The sequence below is a fragment of the Atractosteus spatula genome, chromosome 8, assembly GCF_055471065.1.
Source record: "Atractosteus spatula isolate fAtrSpa1 chromosome 8, fAtrSpa1.hap1, whole genome shotgun sequence".
Classification (NCBI taxonomy): domain Eukaryota; kingdom Metazoa; phylum Chordata; class Actinopteri; order Semionotiformes; family Lepisosteidae; genus Atractosteus; species Atractosteus spatula.
In genome coordinates, this window is record NC_142713.1 from 51,537,665 (window position 1) to 51,562,104 (window position 24,440).

At 36.8% G+C, this 24,440-nt stretch overlaps 1 protein-coding gene across 1 annotated transcript in view; it reads right to left on the reverse strand.

Annotated features, from left to right (window-relative positions):
- kcp (kielin cysteine rich BMP regulator) overlaps positions 1 to 24,440 on the reverse strand; it is a 103,488-nt gene that overhangs the window by 13,607 nt on the left and 65,441 nt on the right. The window contains exons 24-44 of the mRNA XM_088924305.1: positions 23,019 to 23,192; positions 21,973 to 22,055; positions 21,191 to 21,284; positions 18,703 to 18,885; positions 16,887 to 17,057; positions 13,452 to 13,628; positions 11,879 to 11,961; positions 11,529 to 11,619; positions 10,827 to 10,909; positions 9,889 to 10,062; positions 8,414 to 8,593; positions 7,713 to 7,977; positions 7,087 to 7,169; positions 6,065 to 6,232; positions 5,026 to 5,119; positions 4,274 to 4,447; positions 3,682 to 3,764; positions 2,753 to 2,873; positions 1,381 to 1,463; positions 1,050 to 1,149; positions 287 to 375 (exon numbers count right to left, since the gene is read on the reverse strand). Of these exons, the coding sequence (XP_088780431.1) occupies positions 287 to 375; positions 1,050 to 1,149; positions 1,381 to 1,463; positions 2,753 to 2,873; positions 3,682 to 3,764; positions 4,274 to 4,447; positions 5,026 to 5,119; positions 6,065 to 6,232; positions 7,087 to 7,169; positions 7,713 to 7,977; positions 8,414 to 8,593; positions 9,889 to 10,062; positions 10,827 to 10,909; positions 11,529 to 11,619; positions 11,879 to 11,961; positions 13,452 to 13,628; positions 16,887 to 17,057; positions 18,703 to 18,885; positions 21,191 to 21,284; positions 21,973 to 22,055; positions 23,019 to 23,192 (2,753 nt within the window). The remainder of the gene's footprint in view (positions 1 to 286; positions 376 to 1,049; positions 1,150 to 1,380; positions 1,464 to 2,752; positions 2,874 to 3,681; positions 3,765 to 4,273; positions 4,448 to 5,025; positions 5,120 to 6,064; positions 6,233 to 7,086; positions 7,170 to 7,712; positions 7,978 to 8,413; positions 8,594 to 9,888; positions 10,063 to 10,826; positions 10,910 to 11,528; positions 11,620 to 11,878; positions 11,962 to 13,451; positions 13,629 to 16,886; positions 17,058 to 18,702; positions 18,886 to 21,190; positions 21,285 to 21,972; positions 22,056 to 23,018; positions 23,193 to 24,440) is intronic.

Genomic DNA, 24,440 nt, shown 5'->3' on the forward strand with positions numbered 1-24,440 from the left:
TTGAGAAAGGTGTAAAGACAAAGAAGTGGAATAATTAGCATGGTGCCAAAGTTCATGTGGCTTTTCTATTGAATTCTATGTAAACAAATTCATACTGTAATTACAGCCCACAACAGTCACTACTAATGTACTGTACAACAATTAAAAGCTCCTGCTGAGTTACAGAATGTCCCTTTCATTTGTCAATTAAACAAAAATGTGACACAAACGGGAAAATGAGTCTCTGGAAATATATCAATCATAATCCAAAAAGAAAAACATTGAGAAATGATGAGATAAAACTCACATTACAGGTGCATGTGATGCATTCATCTATGCTGTCAGTCCAGCTTTCCCCATTAGAAACACGACGATTTTCAGCTTCAATTATACACTCTGGAAACACAATTCCCACAAGTGTTCGAAATCATCATTGTAAAGTTGATGTATTAATATAAAATATATTATTCTGTGAGACACATTTATATATCTTAATTGGAAAACACATTATTCTAAAGCTTTACTGAAACAAATCACTGCATGTGGAGATAGATTAGAAGCTCTTTCTTAAAACAGTTCTGATTCAATCATTATTTGTCATTTTTTTTTAAATTTCAAACAATAAAAAGCTCTTCTTCTTTTATCTTGTAGGACTTAATAAGACAGACATGAGAGGAGAAATGTTTACAGGCAAGAGAGGAGAAATTTCACCTCTGTCATCAAAAACACCCCCACCATTTTCATATACGTGAACAAAAAATGAAAACCAATTGTGCAATGCTAATACCTGTACATACCATTGTTTTAGATAAAATTAGGAATAATTTATCAGAGTAATTTATAAGTATCTAATCACAAATTAGACTTTTACCCTTACTATTAGTCTGGTATCTCACGTTTACAGTCCTGATAAAACTAGAAAATCAGTGACAAACAATTATCAAGCGGTACAAAAATAAAGACATGATGGTACCACAATTAAGCAATTGAAAAAAATGAGATTTCTATTATGTTACTTTCCATGAATTATAGACTTAAGGTTAAATATTGCAGACATCTAGTCTTCATACCATCACAAATGGGGCAGCAAGAGTCTTCTGGAGTGAACTGCTCTGAGATTGGACAGCTTAGAGGAAGGCAGCCTTGGTGGATACAAACCCAGGTCAGATCCTAGAAAAAACACATCCATTGCAGTATTACTGCAGTTCTAGCAGAAAATAATTAGCATTACTTCATATTTTAAGAGTTTTTGCTATTGATAAGACAAAAATCTTATGAAAGACAAGTTTAACTTTGTTAAATTAGTTTTAGAGAAAATGTTTAAGAAGAGGTTTAAGACATGATTGAAGACTAGTAAAGTACATAACGTCTCCTGTTACCATATACAGTACAGTACAGTACCTTACACTGGCAGGTATAACATGGATCATCTGTAGCAGGGATCTCATTTCCTACAATATCTATTGTGCAGTTACTGAGAGGTTCTAAAATAAAAGAAAAAGTTAAGTCAGATATTCCAATAACAAGAGTGAGAGCATTTACAATATTCAGTACAAGGGTATTAACTGCTATAGTGCAGGATAGTACTATCAAATAGAGAGGTGTAGAGATTACACAATGCTATATTCTTGTACTATAAATGCTACACTAATATTATTAAGGCTTCACAATGTTGCTTGCTGAAAACAAAAATGGATTATAACTTGCAAACAACACTGTACACTGTACAGTGAACTCCATCTCTCTTCCCCTACAGCCTCATTGCAGGCTGATTACAATAACAAAGGAGAGTGTTTAAATCAGTTCTCCAGATGTTGGCCTCATTTCCATCACTGATTGTTCTCTAGAATAAAAGAAAATAAAGGCACCATTCAGCACTGCAATGTAAGGGTAATTTATCAGGCTCTCTATTGAGCCGCCCTGCATACCCAAATGGTAGCACTTCTCATTCAACTAACAGCCATCATTTCAAATTTTGTACTTTTATTCTGGTAATATAAACATCTGAAGCCATCTGTTTACTAGTTATTACTACAGTATGAAGCAACAGAAAAAGGCACCACAGATGGACTACGGCTTAGTGTATAAAAGGTCATTTTAAAGACAACATGACTACAAAATCTGATGAAATAACAATGACGCCCACTTTTGAGGATGAAGTTTCGAGGCAGGTATTTTGTAGTTTTTTTTAACAGATTTTTATCCCATTATCAATTTTTGGCAAACATGCTTTGGACATAGGTAAGGTTGTACAGTTGCACTGGACTATAGAACTCTTCCTGTTAACTTTCATAATATTTAAAAAGAATTGTAAGACAATCAAAGCAAAAATGGAGAGAAAAGGATTTCGATTTGTAATGTCAGCTACTGTAAAACTTCACTCCATGAGAAAATATTTGACGATAACACCCAAAAGAAACACAACAACAGTTAAAACAGATATTAATAAAACAGATATACAAAATCATAGAAAATATGAACAAGATACAGATAAAAGAATCACGTGTTTTCAGTATAAATTGTGACACACTGTGCAAATTAAAATAGTACACAGCTAGTATCAGATATACTGTAGCCTTCCCTGGAATCATATTGCTCAAACTGCACAGAGGTAAGATTTCCTGACTGAGCCACATGGAAGCCCACTCTTGTAATTCATTGTGAAAAACCACCCATTCAATATATAGAACTATATATATAGAATATATAAAATATATAACTAGGAACAAATACAATTACACGGTTCATCAACAATTAAGAAAGAAATACTGACGGGCACAAACAGGACAGCAGAGGTCAGGACCAGGGAACTGGATGAGGTTCTTGGGGCAGTCCACCAGACTGGGGCACTGCTTACGGTAACAGCGCAAATGTTGCTCTCCATCTGGCATCACCTACAATATCGGCACATCAAGTAAAAAACCATCAATGTTTGAGAACAGAAAGTTATACCAGAAAGACGACAAAGCTTCACAGTCTTGATATTTTAATTTAATTTAACATTGTTTCTCTTTAACCATGATATAGGAATAATCCAGACTTTTACTGAAAAAGTCATCATGATCACTGTTTGCTGCAGAAGATAATTAACATTTTATTTAACTGTACTGGCACATCTTATCGAAAGCAGGCAGCTCCATTTAAGATATCTGAATTAAACCAAGGCATTAGAAATCACATTCCTGTCTCTTCACAATTCCTGATTTGACAATATTATTTTCATTTGTCTATGTTACAGGCTAGCCACCATTCTTTAAATGAATTACTGTGCATTATTGTTCTATGTTGAGTTTAGCTGTAAACAAAATATGGTTAGAAAAGACTAAATTTTAGCAAGCCACAAAAATAAAATTAAAATGCAATTACATTTTGCTTCTAATAGTTGAGCTGTACAGAATTTTAAACCTTAGGGTTTTGTAACTACACCGATGATACAAAAAGTCAATAAATTGCATATGAAATCTTTATTACTCCTTATGTCATTTACTTTTATATTGAAGTCACTAAATAGCAATATGGAAATAATATTGCAAGCAGCCCTGTGTCCCTTGCAATTACATGGCAACAAAATGATAAACCCTTTTGTACCAAACAGTTATTCAGACATTTGTTAACTGATGTAGCAGCTTTATATATATAATTAGCCAATTGTTTCCATTTAAAGATATAATTTACAAAGTTCTTATTATTTTGTCTCCTGACCTCACAAGTACAAATCTCACAAGGGTCATCAGAAGGATGGAAGCTATCTCCTGGGCCGTACACTCTGTCACCAAACACACAGTCTGAAAAGCAAACACATGATTAACACATTTCCTTACGGTTTCACTGATCTCCAGAATTGCAGCTACAAATAGAACTGTATTGTTTTTTGCCATTGGAAATGTAGAGTTACTAGCCCGGAATCAACCTTTTCCAAACTGGCAACATTGTTTTTCAAAAGGATACTGAATATTGGTGTACAATATTAGCCTGGAATGTGAATTTTCAAATGGAAGTTTTGAAGGGAAAAGGGAAAAGCAAAAATGATTATCTGAAATAACTGTTTTTCTTGCTTTTCTTGCTGAAACTCATTTCAGAAACAGCTGGCAAGACCAAAAGGTCTTATCTTAACCTATTCTTTAGGACATGTGCAGTTTATTCTATTCTGAAATGCTACTTTCCCTGCCTTCACAAAAATACATAACTGAAAGGAAAGCTTCAAGTCATTAATGCAGTAAACAAATTTACAGTAGGTTCTTAGAATTTTCTTATGATTTGCATCAAAAGAAAGCAGATAAGCACATGCACCTACCGGCACACACTGGACAGCACTCCCCAGGAACATGAACCTCATTGACACACGAGGAGACACAGCGGATGTCAGAGCAGGTTGTGACACCATCCACACACATGCAGGACATGCAGGGGGTTGTGGAAGCAAACCAGGTGCTGCCTTCATCATACTCCCTCCCATTGTAGACACACCCTATGTACGATGTTGGACAAAGACAATACAGTAGACCATAGTCGTGTATGAGTTCTTTAAATACAACAATTACTTCATATTCTGTTATCCTTTCAGATTATTGAGACTGAAAATCCCTTTCCAAAATAACCGCAAGCTATGGCACACCAAAACAAGAAATTCAGATAAATACAGGCACACTGTGATTACACTGCACTAGACATTAGCATTAGACACGGATCTGACTTTAGCAAATAAAACCCGATAGCTCATTAAATCAGTCTAACAATCAACTTAATATGATATCTAGTGCATGATGAACTCCTATCTTTTCATTCAGTCTGTCACTCATTTGCAGTCCCAACATTTTTTTTCTACTACAGCTATTCACTGCTGGCTGAAGATCTGTGTAGCCATTATTTCTCTTTGTGATTCCCAACAATGACAGTGTCGTAAAAAAAAAAAGGTTCTTGAAAAACCTGAAAATGAAAGTTCCTTCGATAAGGACTCTCGCAATCTTTTCGTTTTAAAATTGAGACAGGTCAATCCCAGCGCTCTGCCTTGTAGCCAGATCAGCATTAGAGCACAGAGCCACCTACCTCTGCAGCCAGGACAACATGTTCCAGGCTCTGTAACTTGGTGCATGCAGTTCAGCCTGGGGCATAAGGTATTGGCACAGTGGACATTTCCTTCCTGAAACGCATAAAGGTATTTTATGCATAAAGCTTTTCTGTACACCACTCTTTGTGGAACAGGACAGTTATCAAAAATCCAAATTGCTTAGGACTATTTTGGCAAGCTCATTATACTGCTAAACTATTTAAAATTGACTTGATTAAACAAATAATGAAAGAAAATTATAACGAGTCTTCCACACACTTAGCAAAATAAAGCCTCTTTTTCTTTGCATTGTTATGGTACTGCAGCGTAAATAAGAACATATATCTATAGGTTATAGAACATATTCAATACCTTGCCTAAATACATGTTATTAAAACATTGTATTACTCAAAGGATAAACAAAATATTGACTAGACAATTTGTAATTAAAGGTAGGGTATGATAGGGTATGAATAGATCTTCATTACTTAGTGTTTGGATTCATTTAAATATTGATTTTGCAAACACTGGAAAAGAGTTGCATGTCAAATATATACAGAAAAATGTTAAATTGGGTAAACAAAGCAATTGTTATTCTAGGATGTTATACTTTTAAAAGAAAGGAACAAGTAAAGGTTAATTCCACCCTGAAATGTAGAATTAAGAAACACAATGTTTCGGTTGTTGAGATTTTATCAGGTGTGAGTCATTCTGCCCATGCCATCCTTTCACATCAAAAGTAATAAAGTATCCCTTTAACTACTCATCATCCCATTTTCCCTCATTGACTTTTTAGTCTTTTTTCTTTTCTATAGCCATTGAATGTACTGTAACTGATCTAATAAGGTCCAGTGAGGTTCAGCCATGTAAATTATTTAACATTATTCAAAGCAAAAAGACGAAAAAAATGAATATATGAAATGTACTTCCAGTGAAGGCATAACTTCTACTGTCATAAATTTATGAATAATTAACTACTTTTTGTACTGATTTATGATGTGTGTCTTCACAAGAAAAGAAATATTGGTGGGTTCTTACACTGCAGGAGCATTGCCTACAATTGTTCAGAGTGAAGCTTTCTCCATCGCTGTAGGTTACACCTTCAAAATAACAGTCCTGGCACCTGGGACAACACTGTCCCAAAACAGGGGAGGGGTTACTGCACGGCACATCACAAACCACCGCTGAGCACTCCACCTCTCCTCTCTGAAACACACATAAAGCACAGGTCACCCCTGTGAGACTGTAAAGTTGATGCCTTCTCAACATGCAGCTACAGCTACAACAGTTTTGTCTTGCTTCTACAGTATCTGATATTGTCATCCAAGCAGTTTCACTCATTATTCTCCTGTTGTTTCAAAGCATACCGAAATGCTTTTCTTTGTATAAACAATAATTGAAAACATTATTCCACAAGTTACTTCATACAAAATAGTGTCTAGATAATCTTCCTTTAAGGAAAAATGAAAATAAACTGTGAAAAATATAACAGTAATATATATGCATTTACTGTACAGTATATGCAGATATGGAACTGCTGGTAGAAGAGGACGCTGGCTATACTGTGTTTGTGCTCCATTTTTATCTGGGGAAGATGTTCTCAGTACAGATTGCAATGCCAGATAACCTAGGTGCTGGTGTCTCTCTGCCTCTATTCTTTGAAACCTGCTGTGTGCAGGGATATTCAGATACAGTACTCATGCTGAACAGCTGCCTTTTCAGAGCAGGATCTCACTTCTTTACACCTGCTTTTCACATGTGCAAGCAAGTTAGATCTATCTAATAGAATAATATTGTGAATATGGGGTGCATATCATTACCTTTCTCACTCATATCCTTCCAAATCATTAGCATACATTGACAGACATTTGGCATATTCTGCACACATATATTGAGATTCTTGTAAATTTTAGATGTGTTTTCACAGCCGTGTCTTGTTTTTGAATATTTCTAATTGTGGCTGGTGAATGCAGCTTTTTCCACACCCCTTATTGTTTCCTTTTGTATGAGAAACTTATGCAAACGAGGCACTTAATGTCCCACAGAAAGATTAGGCTTACAACACATTTGCACTCCTGGCAGTTATCTGCAGTGGAGAGCCAATGACTCCCTTCTTCATACTCTTTCCCGAAATATGAGCACACTGCAAAAAAAATGTAAAGAAGACATCAGAACCCTACATTGTGAGTCAAAACTACATTGTAATTTAAGTAATATTATGAAACTAGCCTTACTGGTAAATCTGCAGATACAGTATGTCATGTTATACTCAAAATAACTTACAATATTTTTAGTGATTGCACGGAAATCCCTTTCATTCCCCTTAAGACACTAAGAAAACTACTGTACATCATACTATTATATAAAAGGGTGCAGTCATAAATTCCCTAAGACCTTGATTTAAGAAAAATGCAAAGCAAATAGAGGTACAGTATTTGAGGCTAAGAACACATACTTCCCAAGGCTTTTTTCATGCGCTGATGCAATCAAATTTAATTACATAGCAATATTTTTATCTTGTCTTAGAAGTGACAGTAACCAATTAAAACAGAAAATTTTAAGTCCTGGCTGTACTTTGCTTTGACATTTTTAGTGAAACAGAAATGCAACATTTTAATCTTCTACCCTCCTCTCTTTGTGATGAGCTTTCTAAATACAATTTATGAAGCTGCATTTAAATATTTACCTGGACATTCAGGGCAACACTGCCCAGGTTTAGTGACAGGATTGGGACATGGTATCTGGGGACACACTAAGGGGGTACACACAACATTTCCTTTGAGGCAACTACAACGCTGGCAAGGGTTTGATGGAGATGAGAAAGTCTCTCTGTTGCTGAATGTAATGCCCTCAAAGAAGCAGGCATCACAGGCTGGGCAGCAAGCAGTAGAGGGCACTGGGTGAGAGCATTGATGGGGACATGGCTTCCTTTGACAAGTCACAACCTCATTCTGCAAATGAAACAAAGAAGATGATAAAGTGAGTGCATTCTTCTGTACTTCTGCACCAGCTGCAAAAATGCAGTCAGGAACTATAGACGAACAGACTGAGAATTAGCCTGCCTAATATGAGTCATTTCCACTCTTTAAATAAAACAGCACTTGTGTTTCATTTTGGAGCTTGCCTACACACGGTAGGACCAATTCATAAGACGTCGCAAAATGACGCTTTTTGCACATATGGTATAACTGATTCACAACATTGTTCTTGTAACGAGGACATCATCCAAAGAGCAAAAAACGAAGACCTCTTTAAATTAAGAAAAGTTTCATTACAACAGGAAAAAAAAACAGAAATCTTAAAGGAGGCCTTAAATGTAAGGTTACATTTAAAAGAGGAGCATTAGCATTTCAATCCTGATAATTCCTTGTGCCATTCAGTGCTTACCAGGCATGTACACTTTGAACAGACATCAGTAAGCGAGTCAAAGATGGTTCCGCTCTCATACACCTGACCAAGGTAATGGCAGATCCCAGTGCAGACCGGACAGCACTCTCCAGGGGGGGTGACTGGGTTCCGGCAGAAGACTGAAGAACATGTCACTGGCACACATGTGACTCCCCCATTCTTAAAACACACATTCAAAAACAGCTTTATGTGCAGTGAAATTACTTGCCATTTGATTACTAGCAAATGCTGGGTACCATAAACTGGCAAAACACTTTCCACTTGAAAACTGTTTTCATCTCTCATCCTAAAGAGCACAGTGGTACAGTGGTCATGTTTAAAATAATATAATTTGACATTGAAATAATATATACATAAATTCAGAGGGCCCTGTAACTGTAGGATATCTTTGGTATTTTATGGTATACGGTATATCAATTATTCAAACAAAAAGTAAGCACAACAAAATCTAGCTTTGATACAGAAGAAAATATATTGTGTACAGTATGTAAATCAATGCAAAAAAAATAATATTTGGTATGGACAAAAGTGTTTGTTAATAATATAATCACCATTTTAAATTTTATAATGGAAGCCCATGAACCTAAATGCACTAAAAGCTGACTGATGCAAAGATTTGGGAAAATGTTCACATTGAAGAGAAGCTAACAATGTATCAAAAAACTGCAACATAACAGAAGTTAAAGGAGGACACACTTGCAATGTACTTTTTTAAATATTAAATTTTGACCTTTATTATGCTTGGTATTCTTATTTTGCAAAGTCTGTTCAGAAGGGTGTAAGTATTTGTCATTATTTTTCCAGGAGTCATTAAGGCATGAGTAAGGTTATAATTGCATGTACTGTATGTTACATACAGTATTGTCGCTACAGAACTGGTACCACTGAAGAATGATATCTGTACAATGTAGTTAACTGGGTAAGATTGGAGTCCTGGATTATCTTAAAATTTAATTAATTTACCCCAAGAAAAAAGCTACTTTAAAATCAAGACAACCCTGGGGTGGCATTTCTTCTGCTTTTCAAATATCATGAATTTCATACCCTTGTTTTTCAGATTCATTTTAAAATTGTATATTTACATAGAAAAGATGAGACATGAAAAACAAATGCCAGGAGCAAGGTCTGCTGCCTTATACCATATAGTAATGATTTTTGTGCGTTAAGCAGTAATTTTGAGAAATGGCTCCACTGAACTTGTTCTATAGTTCATAATTGTGAGACTGCTTGTAAGGAACAGAAATCATTGTTTTCTCTTATGACTCTCGATACAATTCAAGTAAAGCGAAAAATAAATGTTTCAATGCTTACAGTACAGTATGTATGACTTTAGCTACTTGAAGTTCTTTACAACAGGCTGTAATGTGACAAAGATCTCTATACTGTTTTTTACTCTTCAGCAACATAACTTAAAACTAAATAACTCTGCACTAATTGTATTAATTGATTCTTACCAGACAGGTACACCGCTGGCACTTGTTTTTGGGATCTATGAATCGCTCTTCATTCTTACAGTCTCTGTCATTAAAATGACAGCCTTCACACAGAGGGCAAGAGCAGACGTCCATGCCAGGGTGAGGGCAGTTGACCTTACTGCACTTCTTTGGGCCACAAGTCACGTCACCTTTCTGAAGGATTGGAAAGGAGAAAGAAAACACACTGTAAGGCTGCAGCAGTTATACTGTAGTTTTACTGTAGTTTCTCAAAATAGTTTTCACTCATCAGCTTCAGGTGGTCCTTAACTTTCTCTTTACTGAAACAAAAGCATGACTTGCCTCTCCCCAGGCTAGAAGAACAGGTGTCAATTATTGATTTAAAAAGTCTCTATTATAATCCATTATGGCAAAAGTATCTAAAAAGTATCAAGAAAAGAGAATAGCCAGGGGCAGAACATATGCATAGACATCAAACCCACTGCTATTCTTGCAAAGGAATACACACACAGTCTGCTTCATTACTAAAACCAGATATTTAACGAAAGCACAAAGTTATATAAGTAGCCAAATCCTTCCCTCCCTGCTACATAACTCACCCATCAGCCATCTGCTAAGCAGTAATTTATATCATTTCCTCTTCTGTGACAAAACTAATGCCGCTATTAAAAACAATTCATGACGTTGAGGCAAGAAGTCACACAAATGAGCTATGTATTTGAGAAGTTTAAAGTCGGAACAGTTTGTCCTGTAAACAGGTAAAGACACATCAGATGTGGCTGTGTTCTTTATCCATTTATAAGTGTGCATCTTACAGTGCACATACTGTAACTGCCTGGAGGAATGTTGTAGGTGATCCTCTGCTGACCAGGGCTTACAGCGTTGTTGCCCTTCCATTGTCTGCACATGAAACCACCCTTTAATAAAATGGGTTTTGCAGAAATTCATGAGGAACTTACAAAACATGTGCACTCTTCACAATCCCCATTGGGTCCTTTGAAGGTTTCTCCATCTGCATATACTGTTCCCAGGAAAACGCAACCTACAGAAAAGAGGCTCAGGCTCTGTCACATGTTAAAGCACATCTGCTTCCATGTCACCTTGCATGATATATATTTTGACAATACAAAATAAGAGCTTCACACCTTAGTGCTATTTTTTTTTGCTTTTGCTCATTTAGATTGCATTCTAATTGAATTACTAACATACTTTAGCTGTACCCTATGATTGATTATCCTTGGCAGGTAATTAGTTTAAGATTTTCTAGACTTTAAAATGTTTTGGAATTAATTACAGAACATTTCATTACATAATATAAACTTGATCCCTGTAAAATGCTGTCATGTTAACTCTACAGAAAACAATCCAGTAATTGGAAGAAAACAGCTTTTAAAATATTTTTCTCTGAAACAGAATACAATTACATAGTGAACAACAAATATACTGAAATCATTACACTGTTAATTACAACTGAGGTAGTTTGCAAAATAATCTAGTTATGTTTTTACAAATATTCCACACCTGAAGGAGACTCAACAGCTAAAACATTGTGTTTATTCTTTCTAGTTTTCAGCATGGAATGAACCTTTACATCCTTTGCAGCCATTGCACCCTGACACATATTCACATATGTAAATACGGGATCATAGAGCAGATGATACCTTCACAGATGGGGCAGTCACATGGCCCAATTACTGGATGGGAACAGAATGCAGGGGGACAAAGTCTCTTCATACACTGAACTGATCCTGCCTGAAAGGAAAATATATTTCACAATGAAATTGGACCACATGCTTAATGAGTTTCTGTACATGAGGGTGCTTTAAGTATTGACTACTTCAGGGCTTAAATTAAGCCAAAGGTTAAAACTGAATATTTCTGTGAACAGTACTAAGTCATTATTATTAGTTATTTTGCAAGATGATTTAATCCAGACTTTTCTGTTAGGAAATGCCAATATTAGTTTCAATTTCATGAAGCACGCCAACAATTGTAACAACAGAAGTCTTACCCTGCAGGTACACTGAGTGCAAGGATCAGCAGGATCCTGGAATGTCTGTCCGTTGATGATAGCAAGATTACTATAGAAACACCCTACCAAGAAAACCCAAGGTCAGCAATCTTGCTTAATTTCTCAACAATTTCTCAACACTAAACAGCAACAAAATTCTTCTTGTGACCATGCAAGTTTCTTCTAAGTATATTTTTAAATGATGAAGGTGAAGGCAACAGGTGACAAAGACTGTTTTATTGCTCATTTAGTATTTTGCAGCATCTCGATTGGCCTAAGAACAGTTCTGTCACATTTGTGAACATTTTTTGTGTTTGTCATTTTATCTCCAAGCAATTTTCGGATTGCTTGTTGTTGTTGCTTTTTTTACCTCTTAGGTCACAACAATGACTCCAATGAAAGAGTTCCAGTTCTTTCTCAGGGTGAAAAGTGAGGAAGGGCAGACAACTCTTGCAACTGTACCACCCATCAAACAGTTTTTCTTTTGACATTGCACCACAAGCTCAAAAACACCTTTCAGGACAGTACGGCCAGCTAGAAGAGTGCCGCATCCCTCACTGACACCAGGCAACTCTTGCAACTGTACTACCCATCAAACAGTTTTTCTTTTGACATTGTACCACAAGCTCAAAAACACCTTTCAGGACAGTACGGCCAGCTAGAAGAGTGCTGCATCCCTCACTGATACCACTGTTAGACTTAAAACGACAAGGAAATCACCATAGGCGTATTTTAACTAGACAACCCAATAAAGTTGGGGAATGCTGGCCAAGTTGACCCAAGCTTAAAGTCCTAGGTTGTCCTAGTAATGTCACCTGCATTTTAAGGACTGCATTTTTCAATCACAGCCACACATTATTCAGTCATATAAGAACTTTAAAAATTTTCTTTTTTTGTCTTTTGTTATGTATTTACAAGATACTGTACCTACTGCAATAAAAAACATTGACACATTTCTAGTATTCTGATTTGCTCAGGGAAAGCACAGAGCTCCAAAGCAGTGACAATCGTATTCAAACAACAAATCTAACCTAAGGGAATTTAAACAGCAATATGCCTAAATACAGTACCACCTTGTGAAATTGCAAACCAATGCACACATATGTAATTAACCAATCCGTTTAATCTAAACGTTAGGGCAACTGCAGAGACACGGTTACCATTTAAGAACGTAAGAAGGTTTCAAATGAGTGGATGTCACTCCTCAGTCCTTCAGGACCTTTTGGTAGTTAGCAGGTAATAGATCAGAGGATCTCATCTCGCCATTTCTTGAAAGAAGTTAGAGCATCAGTTTCAACAACGTGACTTGTACAACTTTGATCTTAAAACCCTGTGTGTCTACTATTCTCAGCTATAAATGCACTTCCACACAATTTCCCCCAGTTTATTGTGTTGACTTGTCAGTGCCTTTGAGGGTTTTCAATATCTGAATCAAATTGATTTTATTTCCAAGGAAAAACTGTCACAAAAAGTGAAAAATATGTTATAGCACCTATACACAAGTATGGAATTGACAGACCACATTTTAACAATTTATGCTGTGATCTCTTGTGCCAGGAATTATTAAGCTTACCTTCACAAACCGGACAGCATTTCCCAGGAAGTGTAATGGGATGGGTGCAGCCTGGGTTATAGCAGGGTTTGGGGCTGCATGTCACAAATCCATTCGTACAGACACAGTGATTGCACTGGTTATGGGAATCTGTGAATTCCTGTCCATTCAGATACGTGTCCCCAATGTAATTACAACCTGTGGGAAGGCATAAAAATGATAGAAATCTGAGGAAATACTGCTCATACATTTGATAATGGTGCTCATCTCCTGGTGCTAGATCCCTGCGTTAACTATACTGTACATTAACAGGCCTCATCATAAAATGCAATCTCCATATATTACCAGAGTTCCTACAGAGACAAATTGAAATCCACACAAAAGCAGTGATGATTCCGCTTCTTTATTTTTTTGCAACCCTGCTGTCTTGTCTTAGATTATATACGTTTTATAACTTCTCTGTCTCCAGCATTAGAAATTCCAATATCCCATCACAAAAAAACTAATATTTGCATTCTTGTAAAATCTTTTGATTTTTTTTGTTTCATGCTGGACATTCCAACATTTTAAGCGTGAAACATACCCAGTTTTCTTTGCATTCACAGCCATAACAATATATGTGACTTTGCTCGTAATGACTTTACTCATGGTCTGGACTCGAGCATGGTTGTGACTCCTAAGTTGTTTTATACGTGAGGCCTTTCTTTGCAATTTATTGAAGAAATACAAAAACAATTACAAAAGGCCACTTTATAAGCTATTTACAGTGAATGTGTCATATAAAAACATTTTCACAGAGGAACATAGCAGGCTGATGAGCAATTCTAATACAACAAATGTGATTTATTTATGAACTTGCAGTCTTGTGTAGCGGCAAGGCTTATTAAAAATACAGGAATCAAGTTTGCTGCCCCCTTGCCAGTCTCTACAGAGAGGCCATTCCATTTGGTTCACATTTAAGGTGTTTTTCTAGCTGATAGAGTGTCCTAATAAGGAACAACTCCCAAGGCTGAGACACATCAGCCACCCTAATAAATGGTCATCTCTGGCGCCTTACTGTCTGGGAGATTCCAAGGGAGAATCTCATCCCAAGTTGTTTACAACCCTAAGGTCAGAGTGCATTGTTACTCATCCTCAGCCAATCAGGAACTGGTAGAGCAGGGTAACCCCACATGGGTCTCGAATGCCCACGAAACTTTCAACCAATGAACGACCATAGTTCCTCCAGGTAAAACAGGCAGAACAGGGCTCCTCCGTGCCCCTCCAGGACATTCTCAGACTCAGCTCAGACAACCACATAACGGACAGTGTGTCCGAGTATCAGGACTTTACTTTGTTCTGAGAGTCAAGAACGGAGGTCGCTGCGCGTAACCAGAGGATCCACCCGAGGTTAGCCAGCAGCAAGCCTCGTGAACCCACCGCGAACGCTCACCTAATCAACAAGTGAACTACGGTCGGAACTGTGGACAGCTGAATCTCAGGATTCAGGACTAGCGCTACATCAGGAACGAACCGGTCTTCTTCCTGTCTAAAGAGTGTGACCTGCTTGGACCCGCAGTCACTTTTCTCATGTGCACAAACTCTGCTAGTTTCAGCCAACACTAACTAGCCGGTCTTCAGAGAGCATCAGCAGCGTGTCGCAGCAGAAATCTCTCTCTCCTTCTCTCTCGTCGAACCAGCACTGCCTGGCACTGGGCCAGAGAACGCCGATTGGACACAGCAACAGCCTGCCACTGTTTCTTTGTGTCCGCGGGAGATCTGAATCCACACAGATTGGATGAGTATTCAACATTCTGCATTACAGCTCGAGAATTCAATTGTTACCTCAACGCCATTTGATATCAATTTAATTCCTATGAGTGATGTACTTGCTTTTGAGTACCAAGTGTAGAAGTTGTAATCCAAGTTCGTTTACGAAACAGTCTAAATTAACGGTATACTGAATGTATGTCCCTCTTGGTTTGTAACTCTTCGTGATTGAATATATACCTTTTGTATTCTGCTAACTCTCACTGATAATATCTGTTATGTTTATGCACATTTTATGTATTAATAAATGTATTGTTGTGTATTAGTATCCGTGTGTGTGCATTGCTGTTATCCCGCAAGGTTGGTCTTCTAATAGCCAGCAAAGAATCATTTAGTGACTTACTGCTACAATTAATAATTGTCCCAAAACCCCTACATTTATTGGTGCCTCGTGAGAGGATGCCTACACTGGTGTTCCTGGTGAATATTGTTTTGAAGGGCAATGCTTTGTAATATGTAAAAAGAAACCCAAGTTGTATACATTCAGCAGATCAAGGAGTACAATAAAAAGCATGAACAAACAGAATCATCAAGAAACATTTGTTTTCCTGCACTGAAGTTTAGACTCACCACCTAAATTGCAGACATTATATTGGTATAGTTCAGAATGGAATAGATGGCAATTTAACTTACAGAGTAGACAGGTAATAAGCTTGGAAGCTGAAGGGTTTTAGGGATATCAAACACTGAAATTGACTGTATTTCAAGGCATAATGAAGCATTGGGCTGAAGAACTCCAGTTATTATTTGAAAACTAACATCATAAGAATGGGTCCAGGCATGTCATGCCTAACTGTATCTGATCACAAATACTGTACATTGAAGGCTTTCATAAAAATATTCACAGCCAAACTTAATTTAGAAGTTAATATTCATCAAGGATGAATACGATTCATGTGATTTTACACATTTTCAACACATTAAGCTAGGTTTGTTTTATTATTTTAATAGAATTATATATTTTTAAAGAAACATTTGTTTTCCTGCACTGAAGTTTAGACTCACCACCTAACTTGCAGACTTAATATTGGTATAGTTCAGAATGGAATAGATGGTAATTTAACTTACAGAGTAGACAGGTAACAAGCTTGGAAGCTGAAGGGTTAAAATTATATTTAAAGAAGTACTAAAAAACTGTCTTTTGGAGCAAATGAAATTCTCCATCTCTGGAACTGGGCTCAGACTCAATAAGTTATATAACTGATAGTGAATAAAGAAAATGTAACTAAGTATTCAAAAGTAAAAAGTTGCAGGTATAACTCATACTTCAAATCATACGCATTCACACATTATCTATCTGTATATTAACATTAACATCCATCTGATGCAGTCATTTTCCAAACATCTTGCATTCTTGAATGAAATCTATGTTTTAAAAATAGTAAATATGCCTAATTTCATGCACAGATTGATATGCTGCTATTGTCACGTGTTTTCTTAATTAAACATGTATTTTCCTTGGGAGCTCAGACAGCTATAACAGTCCTGTGTTATTTGCAGTACTACAGAGATGCAGATTCATTTTCTTACAAATTATATGTTTCATATTATAATCTCTCATTATTACAATGGTACATACAGTATGTGGTCTTCAATGGTTTTGTCTTCAATTACACTTCTGTAGTATTCTCTGTTCAGTGAACTTACCATCACAGGCTAGACAGCACCGGGTTTGCACTGGAAATGGACACTCCATGACTGGGCAAGGCCTCTTCTCACAGGAGACAGTACCTTCCTGGCACACACACTTCCCACAGGGATCAGACACATCCGCAAACTGCTCCCCATTAGCAAACTCCTTCCCATTATAGAGACAACCTACAAAAGAAAAGAGACAAGTTTAAACTGAAATCTTCTTCTTGGGCAGTAGAAATAAACATTTCCATGTATTGGGTAAATACTGCTAACTTAGAGAAGTCCAGCACTCACTGAATATCATTGTTTTTTTAGATTAGCGCACTGGACATTGCAAAACATAACATGCTACTATATTTCTATCCAAGACATATAGGCACCTTTAGGCACATGTTAGGTCAATAAAAGTCAAAGGATTTATTAGCAATTTGATATCTATTCCAGGTCTGCATTATAAAATGACCGAAGTTGAAAAATTGATTGGATTTTTTTTACTTTTTTTATTGTTAGTTACTTAACAGACATCCTTATCCAGGGTTACTTACCATACACAGTATATGACAATGTTTAATAAATTTAAGACAAATTTCAAATTCAGTAGAAAAAGTAAACAAAATAAAATTATATATTATACAGATTAGATACAGGAAAACAAGGTTATACAAAAGCCTCAAGGATAATCCTCAAGGATCCTCAAGCATTAAGTTATACTATTTTTACGCAAAATATGATTTCATTTTAATTCAACAGAAATACAATGATTGCTTGATATTTATGGAATGTTTGTTGCTGTTAAAATAAAATAGTATCATTATCTATGTATGTGTATTTATCCTGTAAAGTATAATTACATTTTCTTACTCTCCTTCCCTCAGGTTTCCTCATGTTTTAAAACACTAGATGACAGCAATACTAAGAATCATCATACATTCTTTTAAATAGTTAACATATTAAATCATGGTATTAGCATCTTATAAGTTTGGTGAAGCACACTGAAAGCATGGTGAAACCATATGAGGCTGACAACATCTATTCTTTTTTTCACAAAGCAGATAATCATCATTTACATACTGATTTTGTATTTTATCATAAAACTCAAATTATATGAATAATACCCTGCTATGTCCATGCAGGCACAAATTACAATAATAATAATTCTTTACACTTATATAGCGCTTTTCTGGACAATCCACTTAAAGTGCATTACAGATAGGGTTTCCCCTCCACCACCACCAATGTGCAGCATCTACCTGGATGATGCTGTGTACACCTGTACACTCACCACACACCAGCTATCAGTGGGGAGAAGAACAGAGTGATGAAGCCAGTTCACAGACCAGGCTTATTAGGAGGCCATGATTGGTAAAGGGAAATATGGCCAGGACACCGGGGTTACTCTCCTACTCTTTTCGAGAAACACCCTGGGATTTTTAATGGGCACAGAGAGTCAGGACTTCGGTTTTACGTCTCATCTGAAGGATGGCGCCTTTTTACAGTATAGTGTTCCTGTCACTATACTGGGACATTAGGATCCACATGGACAGCAGGGTGAGCACCGCCTCCTGGCCTCACTAACACCACTTCCAGCAGCAATCTTAGTTTTTCCCAGGAGGCTCGCATCTGCTGAGCTTCAGTGGGTTGGCAGTTGTGATTTGCAGGGTGATATAGCATGAACACAAACTGAAAACGTATGGTATTTAGTAAAACAAATACTCCTAAAAACCATGACAGACAATGTTATTATATAATTTTAAATCCTTTAGAATGACACGCATCTCATATACTGTAGAGTAAGTGGAATTTTAATTCATTGCACTTTGTGGCTTACCATCACATGTTCGACAACAGTCCTGCATGATAGGGTTGGCACACTGGACAGGCACGCAGTTTTTACGGTGACAGGCGACGGTCCCATTACTGCACATACAGATTCGGCACTTGTCCAAGGGATCGTAGAATCGTTGCGTGTGTTTATAGGGTTGACCAGCATACAGACACTCAGCAGGAGGGACTGGGAGTGAGCAAAAACAATCAGCTCAATTCTTTACTCCAGAATATTAAATGCTACCCAATGTCTTTGGCTTTGCCTAACACATTATGGTCATGGGCATTTGTTTATGTTTTAATAGCTTTGCAATTTTCACAGAAATGCATGCCCAGGTTAATTGAATGGAAACCATATAAAAAAGTAAATCATTTTTTCATCAGTTTAAGCATGGCTGAACCTGCGTTTAGATGAACACACTCGTCATCGTGGCAGAAACAGCAGCAGATGCTTCATGCTGCTAATGAAGCCATAAGAAGGCATGCAGTGATAATTAATAAACTGGCAGAATCTTGAACAACTTCCTCAATGAAACCGTTCTCACATTCCAGAAATAACCTTAAATCAGCTGATGAGCAGACGCAATGCTTTAGTTAGCATATGTAGTAATCGGTTCTAAAATTACTATTTATCTAAGCATTTATAAAATTAAGATTTGAATGTGGTACTAGATTATACAAAGTTCTGAGAAAAAGATGAGAGGGTTCATAAATTATAAAGAAGAAGGATATTAAGAACTGCCAAAGAACACCAACCACTATTCTCCTTTCTGTATTGGTAGTTTTACTGACTCAGGATTTAAAGATAAAAAATTCCTTACACTGTACAGATAAACTAAGTACTTACTGATCCAAGGTAGAATAGCTGTATATTCATCATAATTGTTACAAATCTGACTCATTAAAGCCTTAACATTAATAGAAGAGATAAAAGTAACTAATGAACACAAGTTCCTGATTGAACTAATGTCCATCAAAATCATGAAGTTATACAGACTAATTGGAATTATGACTACAACACTGTTTTTAATTATGGTGAAGACTCCAGGCTAGTTAAGACTGAGTAATGAATAGCTTTGAGAAAGAAAGCATAAGAAGCATAAAAAAGCATAAGCATACAATGACATTGTGCTTTCAACAATGAAATTAATTTCAGATAAGAGAATTCACCTGCACAGAGTGTGAACCTGTACATATCATACAGGTTTTGGAGCACTTATTTTGAGTATGTTATGTACTGTAACATGTTTCAAACTCTAGGATATTCCTGTATCATATATACAGTAGTATGTGAGGATAACAATCAAAACACCACCCATTCACAAGAGTCATTTCCCACATGTTCCCTATTTTCAAGACTAGGGAACTGAACATCTTTAGTCTTTGACGAGAGGGGTTATATGCGGGAGTGGATAATTTTTACTGAAGTATTTAAAATCTTGAAGATACTGTCAAAGGCACCCCAAAGAAGCTCCTCAGGACCAATAGTGAGAATAGGACCCGAGGGAACAACTACAAGTTAAGGAAGGGGGAGCACATTAAGAACTGAAAGCATGAAGCATCTTATTTGCTGTAGAAAAAGGGTTGTAGGGGCATGGAACAAACTACCTTTCCATATTGTTGAAATAGATTCTCTGGAATCCATCAAGAAATGGTTTGATGGGAAGCTTAGGCAATTTATTACCAATGGGGAAATGAGCAACATGTGCTGTATGGTTTGCTCTCATTTACATCCATTCTTGATACTTAAAGAGATATTTTTTCCCCGAGGTTAAATGACATTAAAAAAATGAAATCCTTTTAGTCCCAGATTATGGCTGATTTCCAAATGCTGCAATCATGATGCTGATTTGTTTTTTTCCTAGACTGGAAAGCAGTTCTATAAATATCCTCTTTTACTCAAACCACACACTGTATCTTTTTTTAAAATGGAGAAATAATATTTAAAAATCTTTGGTATTAAGACAATTAGGGGAGACACACTTCAACCAATATTAAAGACACAGCTTCTCTGCCTGAGAATGACTATGCCACATGGCCCCAGGTCTTCATGTAAACTTTGTGTAGCAATATACTTCTTTATGGTGTGTTACTTTTTATTATACTGTATGTCGCTCAGTATAATCCCAAGAATGAATGAGATTCCCATGACTTATAAATGGCCAAAAAAACTTGATAGACTATATGAAATAATTCAAGGGCAATATGTTTCTGAAGAACAATACACGATTCTTTGCAGAAATTTCCCTCACGGGATCAATAAAGTATCTATCTATCTAAAACCTATTGGCCAGATCACCAGTGAGCATGAGAATTTGTTCCTCAAGAATTATTGAGGAAATAATGGAGTAAAATTCTCATTAAGTAAAGTTTCATATGTATAAGCACAAAAAAAATAGTACAACATTTTTATTTAGTGTTTCCTTAATCAGCTTTGCGATTGTTAAATGTTGGCTTCAATTAATTTATTTTTTGAATAGCAGTTTCCTCACCTGGACATTGGGGGCAGCACTCTTCAGGTACGTGGAATGGATTGACACAAAGCAGTGGAGGACATCTCTTAGACAGACACTGAACATTGCCATTCTACACAAAATACGCAAAAGGTTAAAGACCGAAAAATTCTGAAGACTACGCCAACAAATATAAAAAAGTTAAACAGTCATAACTATTCTGTTAAGACAAATGTTCCTTTAAATATCTGTAAATGTTTTTTTTTCCCTCTACAGATTCAGTCTTTACAGATTTAATCTACATTTAGTTATCACATCCATGTCATGTGAAAAGTTATTTTTTCTTCATCCTGTACAACGTGAACTGAAATGACAAAACCAACATAAATGGAAAAAGGAACAAATCTTTTCTTTGCCGCTTTATAGTTTTTGCATGGAAGCTGTTAGTGACAGTCTTGCCTTCACAGCAGGGATCAGAATACAAGTGCTAATGTTATGCTCAGAGCATGACAAAGTGTAAAAAAATGTGAAATGATGTGAAATTCTAAGCAAGTCTGAAGAATCCTACCATTAAGAAAATACAGAACAAGTTAAATTCTTTGCTTACACAATAATTCTACTGAGAAAGCACATATAAATCCCTTTCTAACATGTTTTTAAAAAAACACATTCACAAATGCGAAACGCCTCTGTGGCTTCAAAAGGCCTTGTTCTAAATAATTATGTCTATATTTTATAATTATCTCCCATTACCTCTATTTAAAATGATTCTCTTGTTTTTTCTTAACATTTCAGAAGTATTAATACTTGGCCATACTCACAATGCAATGACAGGTTCTGCACTTGTCAAAAGGATGAGGAAACTCCATTCCATTTGGATATTCTTTCCCAGCATAGTTGCAACCTGCAATATAAGATATTGAACATATTTTAACTGCATCTTTTCCTGATACCTATTTTTTTCTTGAATACATGTGTTAAAATAGGAAGTAACATACTGTATGTTTCTACAATTAAATGGGACTCATGAGATTCTACTTGTGGGTGATGGGGTATTTTTAAGTTGGTTAATTTAAGAAAGTGATTGGCCCTGTCACACTGTCTATATACAGCACCACTCCTTTAGCAAGAGCACGTTTCACAGAGTTTTAACTATGGACATGATCTTTTAAATGCATGTAAAACCCAGAAAAGCTTCCTTTGATGCAATGCACTCCCAGAAAAGAAATCTAGAGTATTTAGGAATGGTCTTCAACATGTGTATACAGTATGTTCACTAAAGGATATCATTTCAGATGCTCAGAACATATCAGATCATATCAAGTAATCAGTTGATTATGAACTAATAGGCCATACACGCAGCATAAAATATTTTCTGTTTCAACTAAATAATAAATCTTGAACTTGAGAATGCAGACTGATCTGTTTATGGTACTGATTTCTTTCCAGGGAGGGTGCTTCAGTCTTCAGTGAGCTAAATAGGTTCAAGAATTTAACAATAGGGATGGAAATATACTAAAAAGAAGAAACTTCCAATGAAGGTTTCATTGGGAATTATTTTATGAATTAGAATAAAATGCTAAAACCTCAATGGTTTGAAAAAATAAAAATCAGTCATACATAAAAAGCTACGGTCCATGGGTCCATACAGTATGTAATCATAATGTCATTTTCCAAATTATATTTTATAATATAATAAAGATTTAAACTTTGGATAAGATCTGTAAATGGTAAGGAAGAGAGGTAAACATCTGTTGTGTGGATAAACTCTCTTCAGACCTTTGCCGAGCTGCGTTTTGACTTTTCACATCCCTACTGCACATGAGAAAGAGGTGAAGGTGGCTGGAAGGACTTGCATTTACTCTACCATTGCAGTTGCTCTGGCAGCAGGAGCCAGGCAGGGGGTAGGAACAGGAAGGCCTTGGGCAGTCTCGGTTCTCACAGCTCACTCGGCCCTCAGAGCACACGCATGTCTGACACTGGCTCACGGGGCTGGGGAACTCTTCCCCGTCCACAAACACGCGGTTCTCAAACACGCAATCTGGAGATTAAAGCAAACAGAAATGGGAAAAGGTCACAAACGAGAGAAGACCAGTCCCTCACATTGTGCATTTGGAGGAACGGAGCCATTCAATCTAGGAACTGATCCAGCTTTTACTTTACAGTTTTGTGACCATGTAAGAAACATAATGTATAATACTCTACTGTGCAGAACTATTTGCAGTGGAATGTTACAATTTATTAAATAACTTTGCTAAGGGCGTGTTCAGTGTGGAGGCAGAGCCCTGGATTAAGGACAATGGCTTGACTTAGCAACCACAGCTGCCATGGCTAATTTTGGATAAGATGCAGCTGTGGGGGCCCTTTAAGACACACTGAGCACCACCCCGGAGGGATGAGCAACCCCCACAAGGGGAGAATATTCCAGAGACAGTCCCTGAGGAGATTGTGACGCAAGCGTTAAGGCCGCTTTTTTGCTTTATTTTCTTCTTCTTTTCTCCTGTCCCGCTGTGTATCTGGGGTAGGCTGAGTCTTTTCTCCTGCCCCGCTGTGTATCCCCCCAGGACAGTTTGAGTTTTTCCTCTCCTGTTCTGCTGTGAGGATTCACCAGGGCAGGTTGAGTTTTCTTTTATTTTTGGCCTCGCTCATTTTTCTTCCAATCTGGACTATCCCTATTTAGCGGGGTCCAGAGCAGTTTTTCACCAGGCTAGACCCCAATAAATAGGGGCAGTCCAGTCTAGCTGCTGCTGTGGTAAGCGGTTTCTTTTCTCCCAGACTGGACGCCGTTAGTTCAGTCTGGACACCACTGTGCAAGCAGTCTTTTCCTTTTTTTGGGGGTTTTTACTGACCTCACATTGGTGCCTCCACCCCTTCAGATGGGGTGTCGACTCTGACCGGTGTTCGCCATGGCTCCTCTCTCTCAAGCATTGTTTAAATAATGCTTAATCATTTTCGCTAACTTGAAGTTTCCAGTCAGATTCTGTGAGGGTTTCTGTGATAAACACTAATTACAATCAGCCCAGAACACCAACATTTCTTTATATACTGATGGAAAAAAGAAGCGCAACATTTTCTGGAATGAGAATACTATAGCTATAGCTTATGTATTTATGTACAAAAAGTCGTACAATTATTGTATTAATTATGTACAATTTGTTTTAAGCTCTCTGACCAGCAATACGGCTTGTGCAGTGGGGCATTGCAACTTGCCAATCACACAAAAGCTCGTTAGGTGCACTTTTACCTAATAAGGTCCAGGTGGAACAATGCCTGATCAGGTCACCTTTAA